The sequence below is a fragment of the Uloborus diversus genome, chromosome 10, assembly GCF_026930045.1.
Source record: "Uloborus diversus isolate 005 chromosome 10, Udiv.v.3.1, whole genome shotgun sequence".
Lineage (NCBI taxonomy): Eukaryota > Metazoa > Arthropoda > Arachnida > Araneae > Uloboridae > Uloborus > Uloborus diversus.
In genome coordinates this window covers 96,281,788-96,295,199 of record NC_072740.1, presented here as the reverse complement: position 1 = coordinate 96,295,199, position 13,412 = coordinate 96,281,788, and the positions used below count along the sequence as shown (strand labels likewise).

General features: G+C 31.9%; 1 protein-coding gene across 1 annotated transcript in view; it reads left to right on the top strand.

Moving 5' to 3' along the window:
• LOC129231099 (inversin-like) overlaps positions 1-13,412 on the top strand; it is a 123,188-nt gene that overhangs the window by 45,961 nt on the left and 63,815 nt on the right. Inside the window, exons 8-11 of the mRNA XM_054865346.1 lie at positions 426-591; positions 2,705-2,912; positions 5,180-5,260; positions 5,751-5,850. Coding sequence (XP_054721321.1) covers positions 426-591; positions 2,705-2,912; positions 5,180-5,260; positions 5,751-5,850 — 555 coding nt within the window. The remainder of the gene's footprint in view (positions 1-425; positions 592-2,704; positions 2,913-5,179; positions 5,261-5,750; positions 5,851-13,412) is intronic.

Sequence of the window (13,412 nt, the reverse complement as noted above, 5' to 3'; positions counted from 1 at the left end):
TGGAACTTCGTGTTTTAAAATCTTTATATAGTAAAGCAAGTGTAATCTCTATTTTTCAATAGTTTTTGTTGCATTAATTAATTAAATAAAAAATGCAAATACGGCTGGTACGGCCGAGAACCCAGAATAGCGAATAACCAGGACTCTACATTATGTTGTGAAAAATTATTTCCAGCTTTTAGCTATGTACGGGGATTTTTAAAAAATGTTATCTTTCTTCCTCAGTTATTACCTTCTAAATGCATTTATGAATCAAGTTTCTGGGAAAAGTGTTAGCTCAAGCATTTCTTTACATAACCAAAATTACCAAACAGTGGGTCTATAAGGAAGAAAAAAATATTTTGCATATAAATTGTATATGAACTTGTAATAATATAGTGTATGATATATTTTATTGATATAACCATAGAACTCTTAAATTTTAGAAAACTGTTCAAGTTTTCCTGTCAAGGAAATTTATCGAAGATGTTGGCGATTTTGAAGGAAAAACTGCTCTTATTTGGGCTGCTGCTATGAATTCTGTTGATGTACTAACTTACATGGCTGCTAAAGGTGTAAATTTAATAGCAACGGATAGAGATGGATCTACTGGTAAGATATTCATTATTCATTTGTATCATATTTGGATTTGAGTTATCTTTCAATGAACTTTCTGTTTCAGAAATTTCAGAATTATAACTGACATACTACTGAAGATGGAATACCACACATTAGAATGGCAGGATGCCAAGAAAGTGCATGCATCCCACAGGATGCATAAATTTGATCCACAATGTGACCCTTCTGCTTTAAATTGCTTTTTTCTTACTCTACTTCCCGCTCTACTTTGCCTTTCGACAATTAATCACTGCATTTATACTTATTACACTCAACTCCTACTTGGTAAAAGTAATTTTATTAATAACAATGAATGAGGAATTATTATTCTTTCTAATAGAATATATCTTGTGAATCTAAAGGCAAATAGCAAGTGTTTAAAATGTATACTTCAGATCCCTGTTTCAATATGGTACCAAAAAAAATCCAATATTTCACACAAAATGGTTAAAAAGTTTGAATACGAAAATGAAGATCTGTTTTGTGATATCTATGTGCAGCAAAAAATACTTTTATAAATAGATGCACTAATTTCCAGCATAGCACTTTTAAAATAGCTTGCTTAGGAAAATCCATAATATTTGTATAACTTGATATCTGTTGAAGATCTACCTAACTTATGTCAAATAAAACCTCAGAATTACATGTAAATGAAGTCTGGCAGATATATTTTATCTTGTAATTATACAGAGTTACCCCTCTTCCCTCCCCAAAGAAAAAACGAAGTGATGGTACAATCCCCAAATACTACAGAGCTCTCCTAGAACAAGACCCCCAAAGCAAAAAAGTTCACAGGCTCTCCCTCAGTATTTTCCAAAATTGAAATTTCAAATACAGTTTTGGATAATCTTCCATGATGTTATCAGGATGTTCGGGGGCACTTCGCAGGAAAATGTTTCAAAATTGAAACCATAAAAAAAGAAATTTTAGGAGATCTTCGATGATATTAAGGATAGAGGAGGGGGGGGGGATAACCAGAAAATTTTCCAAATTGAAGTTCAAAAAAAGAGTTTCATAACATTTTTTTTTCATATTTTAATTTTATATGGTTGAGACATGCTCTCATACAGTTATTAAGTGCAATAACAATTTATATTTAATTTTTTAGTTCTTGTACAGAATTCAAAGTTTCGGATTTGTTTTTTTTTTTTTTTCCTTTTCCATTTTAGAATTGAAATGTTTGTTAAAAGTTAATTTTTGAGATGTTGTTCACACAATGTTACCATAAACGTTGATTGATCTCTGGAAGCAACTTAAATTATCCCACCAGTATCTTTGTTTTTCTTTCATGAAAAGCATGATATTCCTTGAGAAAAATGTTTTTAATTTCTGTTGAAATTTTAGGAACTTCATTCGTGTAAAAAGGGGGTTGAAATCCATCTAGAGAGGGTGTCAGAAAGAATTCCCATTCAAATTTAGAAACCCCGACTAGATTTCCCTACAAAAATTCTTCCTCTCTGATGCACCCTTTCATAAAAACATATTTTTTGAAATATATATATAACATAAATGAAATAAGTATGGAAGATGAAAAAATGTTAAAAACTGGGTATGGTAAAGAAGCTGCTGTGCCTGTTAGCCATTGTTACCTCAGTCACCTGCATGTTATAGCAAAATATTATGGTGCTCTTTACTTTGAACCTCATTGTAATTTTTTTTCTTGAGCTAATAGGAATACTGCAGAACCCCTGGTGACCCCTGTGACCATGCCTCTGACTTACAGCTTGCAACTTTGATATGAAACTTATTTTTTTAAAAAAATTGTCTGTTTTTAAAATATCCACTAGACGCATTTTGTGCGTTCTTAGTTGTAGTAAGCCCATCACTCGCAAAGAAGTGTTTGAAATAGACTACAGATCATTGTACTCTTAATTTTCAAGGAGTTTTTTCTTACTGTCATCATATAAGTTGAAATTCAGGAAAAATGATACTTAAGGATAAATAGTAAATGGGAATTTCTAGATATTGCCTTGTTAAAACTGTTTCTGTGACTTTTGTTTGAGAATAGGCTGTTTTTGACTTTGAAAACTTTGCTACAAATAACTGTGAAAATGTTTGCTTATTTAACTATGAAACAATGAGTGTTGTTTTTTTCTTTCTTTTTTAGCACTCCATATAGCTACCATTCTTAACAATGCCCCAGCTGTCACTACATTACTAAAACTTGGAAATCCAGTGGATATTTTAGATGGAGATTTCATGACACCTTTATTGAAAGCTTGTGAGTTTGGTCGTGCAAATTCAGCCCAAATTTTGTTGGAATACGGAGCTAATCTGTATGCTGTAGACATGTGTGGTCGTACTAGTTTGCATTGGTAATAAAACCTTTAATTAAGTTATAATTTGTTCAAAATATATTAAAACCTGGTAAAAAAATAATAAAAAGCATACATCAAAATTTTATTGTAAATTATGTTCAGATAAACTTTCAATTTTGTAATTTTTATAGTATTTACAAATTAATGAGCTCTACTGAGCTTAACAGAATGGTTAAAATTCTGTTAAGCTCAGTAGATGGAATAAATTTGTAAATAATTTAAAATATAATGAAATTTAAAGTATTTTATTTATTTATTTATTTTTTTTTCAAATGCCACACACTAAAAATAGCATTTATGCCATTAGTGCAAGACTAAGTGCAAGGCTAAACACTAAGTGCAGTGCACACGTCCGATGTTCTGCGGTCATAGTCTGTCAAGTTCTGATGTGAACTTTATTAATTTATTTTCATGAAGAGTAAAACTTCTGATTATACCATGTGGGCAACATTATTTTCCACATATAACTCCCTCTATATTCTAAAAAAGTAATTATGTATTAACTTTTAACCCTTGCAAAAACAGAAAAGTATCATTTACATGGTGTAAATGTTTGCTCCTCCTGCTTTATTTTGCATTTTAATATGATTATTAATGCTTTTAAAAGACTTATGCCATTTATTTGCCATATTGTTTCACATTTTAATTTAGACTTTAATGATGACTAAGTTACAGTAACATGGCATTGTGATATGTAACTGGAGTTCAGTTTGGAAATTGTATTACATATTAATAGAGCTTTTAATAATTTTCAATGCCTTGCTTTATTTAAAATTGACTTAAAAAAACAATATGTGAGATTGCAAAATAAGTACCTTCAGTATAACTTTTTCTCATGTAGTGGTAAATACTAAGAATAGGTTTGCAATGCAGTAGTTCAGCGTTTCTTAAATTGTGTTCCCCAGAGCCCATGGGTTCCATGGAGATCAATCAAGGGTTCCATGAAGCTATCATTGTTTTTTTTTTTTTTCCTTTCTTTTTAGAAAACTTAAAACATCTATCAAAATAATAATTTTTCAAATCATTTTTCAAATTTTAAGCTTTAAAATTTTGTTTGCGTCTGCAAATTTTTTTTTCAAAGTTGTTTTCAGATTTTATTTTTTGTTAATTTTTGAAATTTATGTTTTGACATTTTCAAATTTTATTTGCAATAAATTTCCTTTTTTACTTAATAAAACATTACAAAATTGTTGCTTGAAACTATACTACTTACAAAAAAAAAAAAAAAAAACAAGGGTTCCACGAAAACAATATTATTAGAAAGGTTTCCTCTCATGAAAAAAAATGCTGCAGTAATTGAATATCAGTAGCTAGGAAATTGTTAGTCCCGATAACCATAAATGTTTTATATCATAAATATAATCCTATTTTATATTCCAGCCCAAAGAAAAAATGGTGTACTATGATTTATCTTGATTCATTGGTTTTTATTTTTCTTCAATGATGTTAATAGTAGTAAACACAGTTTCAAATAATTTTTATTTGAAAAAAAAACTGGTTTGGTTCAATCATTACAATATAATGTCAGGTGAAATCTTCTACAGTTTTACCTATATCCTCTGCATTTTTTAAGCAATCATGAATTGCTTATTCAGGGTTGGCAACCTTGGAGAAACAATTAGAAGAGCATCTATGGTGATTTTGATTAGCATTTTAAAATTTTGCAGAGCAGCTCAGTATTTTGCATAACATTCAATAAAAAAAAACTGAAATCACTTATATAAAATTGTTTTTGAACTTTGATAATCATTTTAAGCACTAGCATGAAAACAAAAAACAGCTTTAAACACTATGTCAGCTGTGTCTAACGCTATGTCTAAACACTTCGAAGACTCGGCCAGGAAATGCAGGGCAAAATAACTTTTTTGCGGAGCTGCGGAGTTTCGCTTTTTTTTCCCCGAGCAACTGGACAAGATGCGGAGCAGTTGGTAACCTTGCTTATTAAGCTCATTTTGCCGAGGTTCTATTATTCAATATAGAAAATTGAGTAAAGTTTCTGTTTTATCTGTTGAACCTCCCATCAAAGTGTTGCATAGGTGTCAAGTGCACAAAATAAATATAAATTATACCATTCTGTCTTCATTTTTAAGGAATTTTCTGCAAAATGAAAAAAATGTCTTCAAAACGTTTTAAAAATCTTAGATTTGAAATGGTGGAACTTTTACATGTTTTTTTTTTTTTTTTTTCACTTTTGATTAATGGAGATGGAAATCATTTTACTCAAAATTTTATTTAACATGTTATCTCTTTCTCTTGGTTTAAAGGTGTGCTTTAGGTGGACATGCCAATCTCTGCCAAATATTGATTTTAAAAGGGGCCTTATGTAATACTAAAGATAACTATGGGTCTGTAGCCTTTTTAATTTTTATTTCCTTTATTTTATCTTTTATTTCTTTAGTTAATCATTGCAATACAATTACACTTCATGCTACCATTTTTTGTTTAAAATATTTTTTGCCATTCTGTTTTCTTTTCATTTAGAACTTAATTGTTTTTCAGCTTCTTTCACATGTTTCAGCTAAACTAAGGGCTTTATTTTGAGTATGCTTATGCACAGATTGGTTAAATACATCTTTATTCACAATGTTATAAATTTAAAATATCAATTTTGATGTTCTTTCTTTTTTATTTAGCTATCTTTGAATTTAGTTTGGATATTTGATTTTTTTTTTATTTTATTTGCTTGTATTTATTTCTTTAGATTCGTAATTCACATTGCTCTGTATCATCTCAATTCTAATAAGTTTAAAATCTTGTGTTACTATAATGTGCTTGCTTTTGCTTTCTTTGTATACAATTATGAACATACATATTCATTTTTTTTCCCTTTTGTAGAATGGTTCCCCTACATTATGCTAGTATGCATGATAACAACGTTAATTGTGTTTCGGTTCTACTAGAGTCAACAGCTAATCCCAATATTATTGACAAAGAGGTATCAAAATTACAAATAATAGATTTCTTTAATTTCTTGGTATAATGTGAGATCTCTAAGGAGTCATTCCATGTCAAGTGACCTGAGGGTCCCCACTCAACCACCTCCGATTTGTATGAAATTTTATAGAGGTGTAGAGATGATTTTAAAAAACCTATATATGCATTTTCAGCTTTCAAGATCCAAATCCTGAGAATCTAGAATCTCCAAAAAAAAAAAGGATCCAATTCCTTAGGATCTAGGATCTCCGAAAAATGTGATCCAAAATGGCAGATCATTTATTTTGTGCCAAATTGCCAATTTTAGACTGAGTTTACAGAAAATTTTTCTCGCTCGAAACCTGAAATCTTAGAGGCTTAAAGTACGTTTGGGCGTTAATATATTCTAGTATTTTTGTGAATTTCAGCTCGTTAGATTTTGTGTAGCACCCGCTTAAACTTGTGAAAAAGCGCAACATGGATATTTTTTCCTGGATTTTAGATTGTCATAAAATCTGAACAAAAATAATTCAAAAGCTCGTGCTTTGTGATTCTATTGTAAAAATACTTGTTTTTAATGGGTTACAGTTGCAGAGCTTAAATATTTATTTTCTAAAAGATATTGACATAAAAAGTGCCTATCGAAACCGTTCAAGTGAAAAATAGCCTATTTTCAAAGCGCTGTATCTCAAGTTTTTCCCTTTTGCATCTTCTTTTTGTTAAAAGTATTAGAAAGAACAGATTTTTTCCTTTAAAAAAAGTTTTTATTTTCATTTTGATGGTGTTCTTTCGTTTAAGGATTAAAAATTGAGCTCGAAATTCTGTCTGTTGTAACAAATTTCCATCTTTAAGAGCAGGTTGCGGAAAATTTTATCTCACTGGAAGCCTGAAATTTTAGGAGCTTAAAGTACTTTTGGTTATCAATACGTTCTAGTATTTTTATGAATTTGAGTTCATTAACTTTTGTGTAGCAAGCATGCAAAGTTTTCACAAAATGCAGTGGAGAAACTTTTCTCTGGATTTTAGAATGTCATAAATTCTGAACAAAAATGATTCAAAAGCTTGTACTTAGTAATTCTACTATCAATATACATGTTTTTAATGGGTTATAGTTGCAGAGCGTACATATTGATTTTCTAAAAGATATTGCCATCCAAACTGACTGTGAAAGTCGTTCACTTGCAAATTTTTAATGCGCTGTAGCTCAAGTTTGTCACCATGCATCTTCTTTCCGTTAGCACCATTAGAAATAACATATTTTTTCCTATAAAAATATTTTGTCTTTTCAATGGCGTTCTTTCAAATCAGCATAAAAAATGAGCTTGAAGTACCGTTTGTCGTTCCCGAAAAAGTCTTGTTTTACAATAAACAAAGAATGGTGAATGCCGTGGACATTGACTAATAAGGATTTTGCAACTGTTAGTCAGAAATAGGTTTTTGATTCTCTTTTAAGATGTTCTGTTGCAAATTAAAAATATGATAGAAACAAAAAAATATCCTGTTCTTGAAGCAGACTGATACATCAGACAGAACAAGTTAATTTTCTTTTTCTATCATATTTCATTTGAAAAGTATTTTTTAAAATATAAATAAGAAACAATTTCTGACTTATAACAGTTTCAAAATTATCATTAGCCAGTTTCCATGGCATTTACCATTCTTTATTCATTGCAGAATTAGATTTCCTCGCTAACGACAAACAGTATTTCAAGCTCATTTTTGTACGCTTATCTGAAAGAACACCACTGAAAAGAAGAACTATTTTTATAGGAAAAAATGTGCTTTTTCTATTGGTGCCAACGGAAAGAAGATGCAAGGTGACAAACTTTAGCTTCAGCTCATTAAAAATTTGCTATTTTGCATGTGAACGACTTTGAAAGCAGTTTGGATGGCAATATCTTTTAGAAAATCAATATATACGCTCTGCAAATGTAACCCATTAAAAACATGTATATTGATAATAGAATTACTAAGTACGAACGAGCTTTTGAATTATTTTTGTTCAGAATTTATGACATTCTAAAATCCAGAAAAAACGTTTCTCCGCTGTGTTTTTCTTGCGACTTTGCATGCGTGCTACACAAAAGTTAATGAACTCAAATTCATAAAAATACTAAAATGTATTGACAACCAAAAGTACTTTAAGCCCGTAAAATTTCAGGCTTAGAGTGTGATGAAATTTTCCGCAATCTGCTCTAAAAGATTGAAATTCGTTACAACAGACAGAATTTTGAGCTCATTTTTTATTCCTTAAACGAAAGAACACCATCAGAAAAAAATCTGTTCTTTCTAATGGTTTTAACGAAAAAAAGCTGCGAGGTGACAAACTTGAGATATAGTGCTTTGAAAATTGGCTATTTTTAACTTGAATGGTTTTGATATCCACTTTGTATGTCAGTATCTTTTAGAAAATAGATATTTAAGCTCTACAACTGTAACCCATCAAAAACAAGTATTTTTACAATGGAATCACGAAGCACGAGCTTTTGAATTATTTTGGTTCAGATTTTATGACAACCTAAAATCCAGGAAAAATTATGCATGTTGCGCTTTTTCTCAAGTTTACGCGCATGCTACACAAAATCTGACGAGCTTAAATTCACAAAAATTCTTGAATATATTAATTCTCAATCATACTTTAAGTGCCTAAAATTCCAGGCTTCCAGCTTGATAAAATTTTCTGCTAACTCAGTCTAAAGTTGGCAATTTCGCACAAAAAGCTGATCCGCCATTTTGATCACATTTTTCGGAGATCCTAGGTCCTCAGGATTTGGACCTAGGAAGTTGAAAATTTGCATAGGTTAGTTTCAAAGACATCTCTACACCTCTATAAAATTTCATCCAAATCGGAGATGGTCGAGTGAGGACGATTTGAAAAATTAGGTCACTTGACGTGGAATAATTCAAAAATGTATTTGAGTGTAAGGGCTCAGAAAATGTATGATGTCTCCAGATATTATGGAATGTTAAAGGATTAAAATAATTACAAAATTATTCTAATTGTAAGCAAGTTTATTTCTATATCAAACTGTGTACTTGACCTTTTTTTAATTTTGGGAATTGCTTTAAATTTGAGATGCCACTAACAGACATGCCGATCGCTACGGATTATCCGTAGTTACTGCGGAAAAAATTTTAAAAAGTAAGTTAACTACGAATTACGGAAAAGGCCCTTTTTTCTACGGAAAATTTTTGTGACATCAACAAACGCTAAATGCGATGAAAAAAAAAAAAAAAATTGGCGATCGCCAAAGCGAGCGAGTACTGACCATTATGGAAGTCTGCAGTCGCAGACAATGGGAGATGGAGAAATGGCGACGGTAGAAAGCAAAAGAATCCGGTTCTAACCGGAAATTCTCCCCACCACGTTGGGTGATATTTGCAGCAACCCTGTTCGTTCGCTTGCTCCTTGCTTCGCACGTGTGTTTTTAGTCTCTGGTGTTTCTTTTCTCTGATTTGTTTATTTTCTTTAATGGATGGAAACACTCGATCGACGTCCCCTCTTCCCGAGAGTCGGGCGAAAAAAAAAGTTGTCAGAAATTCACAGACGTTTACACCAATGAGTTTCCTTGCTTGGAAAAATCTAAAATATCGGAAAATATGGCGTTTTGTACGATTTGTACAAAAAACTTCAGTTTGGCGCAGGGCGGCCGCGACGATTGTCGGCGGCACGTTTCAGCGAAGTCGCATGTTGAAAACTCCAAGGCGATGCAGAACACTAAAGAAGTCTCCACTTTCTTCAGAAAAAAAGATGAAAACTTGGAAGTCATCAAAGCAGAGTGTCTTTTGACTCGTTTTTTGATTGAGCATAATTTGCAGATTGCTACTGCAGACCATTCTAAACAGCTGTTTAAGGAAATGTTCCCAGACTTTTTTTTTCTTATTTCTTCAAGTTGTTTAAATTTTTCAGAATGATTTTTGTTGGGAAAAAAAAAAAACAACCGAAGGAGGAATTAGTCAGCACAGCATGTTTAACTATCTTCTGTTTGGCTTGCAACAGATTTCTAGAGTTCATGGACTCAGATTAAAAAGTTCAATTATTTCATCTTTTTTTTTTCCTTTAAAGACTTTGCTTTAAATGTGTTTTAAAATATCTTGAAAAAATAAGCTGTATATAAGTAACAGTCATCCTCATGTGAAAAAGGTATGTCATTTAAAAAATTTATATTAACTTTTGTTATTAGTTCTGTACATATGAATAAATATTTTGAAGGCAGTGGTTGCGGCACCGACCGCCGGAAATGCAATGAAGTACCGACCTCCTTCTGCGCATGCGCAGAGTAGAAATTACTGCCTTGGGGTCGGGATTGTTTTATGAACCCGACCAAGGGGGGCGTTACGATGGGCGGGATCTAATTTCAACAGCCGACCAATGATATTCTATGCGGTCGGATGAATTATGTATGGCCGACCGCACAAATTAAGATACTTTCCCAATGACCATGCTGAGCTGTCGGACGAAATATATATTGCCGACCACACACATTATGATTCTTTCCCAATCAGTCTAAGCGGTTGGACGAATTATGTATGGCAGACCACCACAAATTAAGATACTTTCCCAATGACCATGCTGAGCGGTCGGACAAAATATGCATGGCCGACCACACAAATTAAGATTCTTTCCCAATGACATTCTAAGCGGTCGGACGAGTAATATATGGCCGACTACGCAAATTAAGATATATACGCCGAGCGAAATGATAGTTCTGGAATTAATATAGATATTAAAACGGCATACACGATCTGTAATTATGCTTTAATCATAATTCAATTATTCGATGCGATACATCGACCATCTCCGACCCATGCCCTCGAGTGTCGCTGCTTTGGGTCGGACATGATTCAAATAGACCTTATGAAATTCTATGGAGGTCGGATGTATAATATGAGACTTAATATGAATTTCCAGTGAAATACTATATTTAGCGATAATTTAATAAGAATTAAGGTAGATTTACGGCGACTAACCGATGTGTGTCACCGCCGGTCGTATAATACGGCAGGAATTCTTTTCCGAACTCTGACTCATGCCCTCGAGCGCGAAATTCTAGGGAGGAAATCCGTAGAGCTATTCATTTTGAACTCTTTTAAACAGTTTTCGAATATTCAATGTACGCTTTGAAACTCGCACCGCGTTCCATGATGCTAGCCATTTTTACACGAACCAAGAGCACGCACGCACATGGTCGGAAGTAGTTGGAACTACTGACGTCGCTAGCTGGAACCGCTGCGCCTAGCGAAGGAGGCGTGTCAATCCGGTGAAAGTGTCAGATTTGCGCATGCGCAAGTTTCTAGGTCGGATGCCGAATCCAGCTCCGACGGTCGGTGCCGCAACCACTGCATATTTTGAAAATTGCTTTAAGCTTTTCTGCCATAGCACACAAAATTATTTAAGTGGATTCATAGTATTTAATATTAGATTCATGAATGCTCTTGATACAAAAAGGAAATCATACTTGCATTAAGCAGTGAAGAAATTCAAATTATTATCCAGTGTATATTTAATTCCATATTTCCTCTTATAATCTTGATGAACAAGTTTACTTGGTATAATACATATAACCTTTTAATTTTCGACGTCGCTATATGTTTGACTTTCGACTTTTGTGTTAGCGTTTGTTGGGCATTGTTAACTACTGATAAGCACTGAAAACTACTGAAATTTTTTTGAACTTCTACTGAAAGCTTGAATAAGAGAGTGGCATCTCTGCACTAACTATTTTTGATGGTGTAGTTCTGGGGCAGTTATTAACATAAGATTTATTGAAGTTGGAAACCCATTGAAAAAAGGTAGGGTATGCTTGTGATAAAAAAAAAAGTGGATGACCCTAGTCCCCATGCATCTCCCATAATTACAATACTGTGTATTTTTGATGTATGAGCTAATTTCAAGAAATCACATATAATTGTCTATACTTTTAAAGTAAGTGTCTTTCTTTGATGCATGTAAAAAATATTGTTGTAAAGAAAATAAATTACATAACTGTGAAACATTGAGATTGACATGAATATATTTCAAGATCAAATCTAGACAATCATTTCAAAGGATAGGGTGCAATTGACTTAGATAGAGGGATGGGAGGCGGAGTGATGAATGGAAATAAAAACAAAGAAAAAAACACTGCATAAATATGATACATGCCTTTTTCCTTATCATAATAAGTGTTAGTAAAATAGTTTTCTAAAAAGAGGGGTAAATTCCGTCTGATGTGAACACTAATGGGAGCCTTTTTTTTTTTGTCTGCAAAAGAGGTGTGTCCGCAGGACAGGGGTATAATAATGTTATTTGCCTTGGAATCGGGGAATTTAAAATTGTTGGCATAAAAGGGGAGTTCGTTAGATGGGGTTTTCCTGTATTTTGAGTATTAAGGTGACAAGGGACTATCATTTTTTTTAAATTAATTTTCAACGAGTTTCATTGAAATTTGCAGCATAGCTACATGTTACTAATACTTACACAAATGCAAAATTTTATGAAAATATTTTTTAATTTAATTTAAATTTTTTTTTCAAATTTCAAATTTGAATTTTTAACGCTTTTTTTCATATTGCAACTTGTGCCTGGAATTTCATCAAAATGACAAATTACTAGCAAAATATGATACATAAATCAAGAGAAAACAAAATGTCGGGAGTACTTTTTCAAGATGTTGTGGTAAAAAAATAAAAATTGGAGAAAAAACCCAAAAACAAGCCATTTTCGGTAAAATATATACATACTTCAGTAAAATATTTTAGACATAGCTAACCAAACAGAAAAATCTTTCCCATCAAAATGTTAAGAAACCTCTCAGGTACTTTGCATAAAATGTTTAGCAAATTTAAATAATAATTCATTACAATTTAACAGTTTGAAATTTGTAAACATGCCAAAAATGATGTTTTGAGAAAATCAACATTTACTGTTTTACTGATGAAAATTTCATTATTAAATAGATGGTTTAATTTTTCATACAAATTCAAAACAAATAAGGTCTTATGATTTATTTTAGGGATTCAAAAAGTAAAATAAAACTTATTTACTTAGAATTAGCATGAAAGATAATTTAATTTGACAGCTGGAAGAAGGGTCGAAACTGTGAACGAAGGGGGCCATGCCCCTTCATTCCCCACAAAAAGTCATAACTTTGTCGATTTTTCACCGATTCAAAAAAAAACTTTTGCAAAAGGTTCAGTTAAAGGTCTAGTTTTTGGAAATATAATAAAAGGAAAACAGTTTTTTTGAGCAATTTTACTCATCTGAAAAGCTCTTGTCACCTTAAGTGTTTTAAGAAAATTATGAATATTTTTACCAGTATTTCAGATCTATTATGTAACTAAAATTCTTCTACTTTTAGTTCGTTTGGGAACTGTATTTGACAGTAATTCAAATTTTCAATGTTCTCGCAAATCAAGGTTACAATACCTGGATAGAAGCTCTTTTTGTCTGTTTTAAATCTATACTAAATGAAATAAACATATTGAATTATTGTTACAAAAATCAAAAATGTAAATTTAATTTGTTGACAAGTATTTGTTTGTTTTGTTCTGTCATTTCTTCATCGTGCTAGCAAATATTTTACCAGGATGCTGATTGCTGAT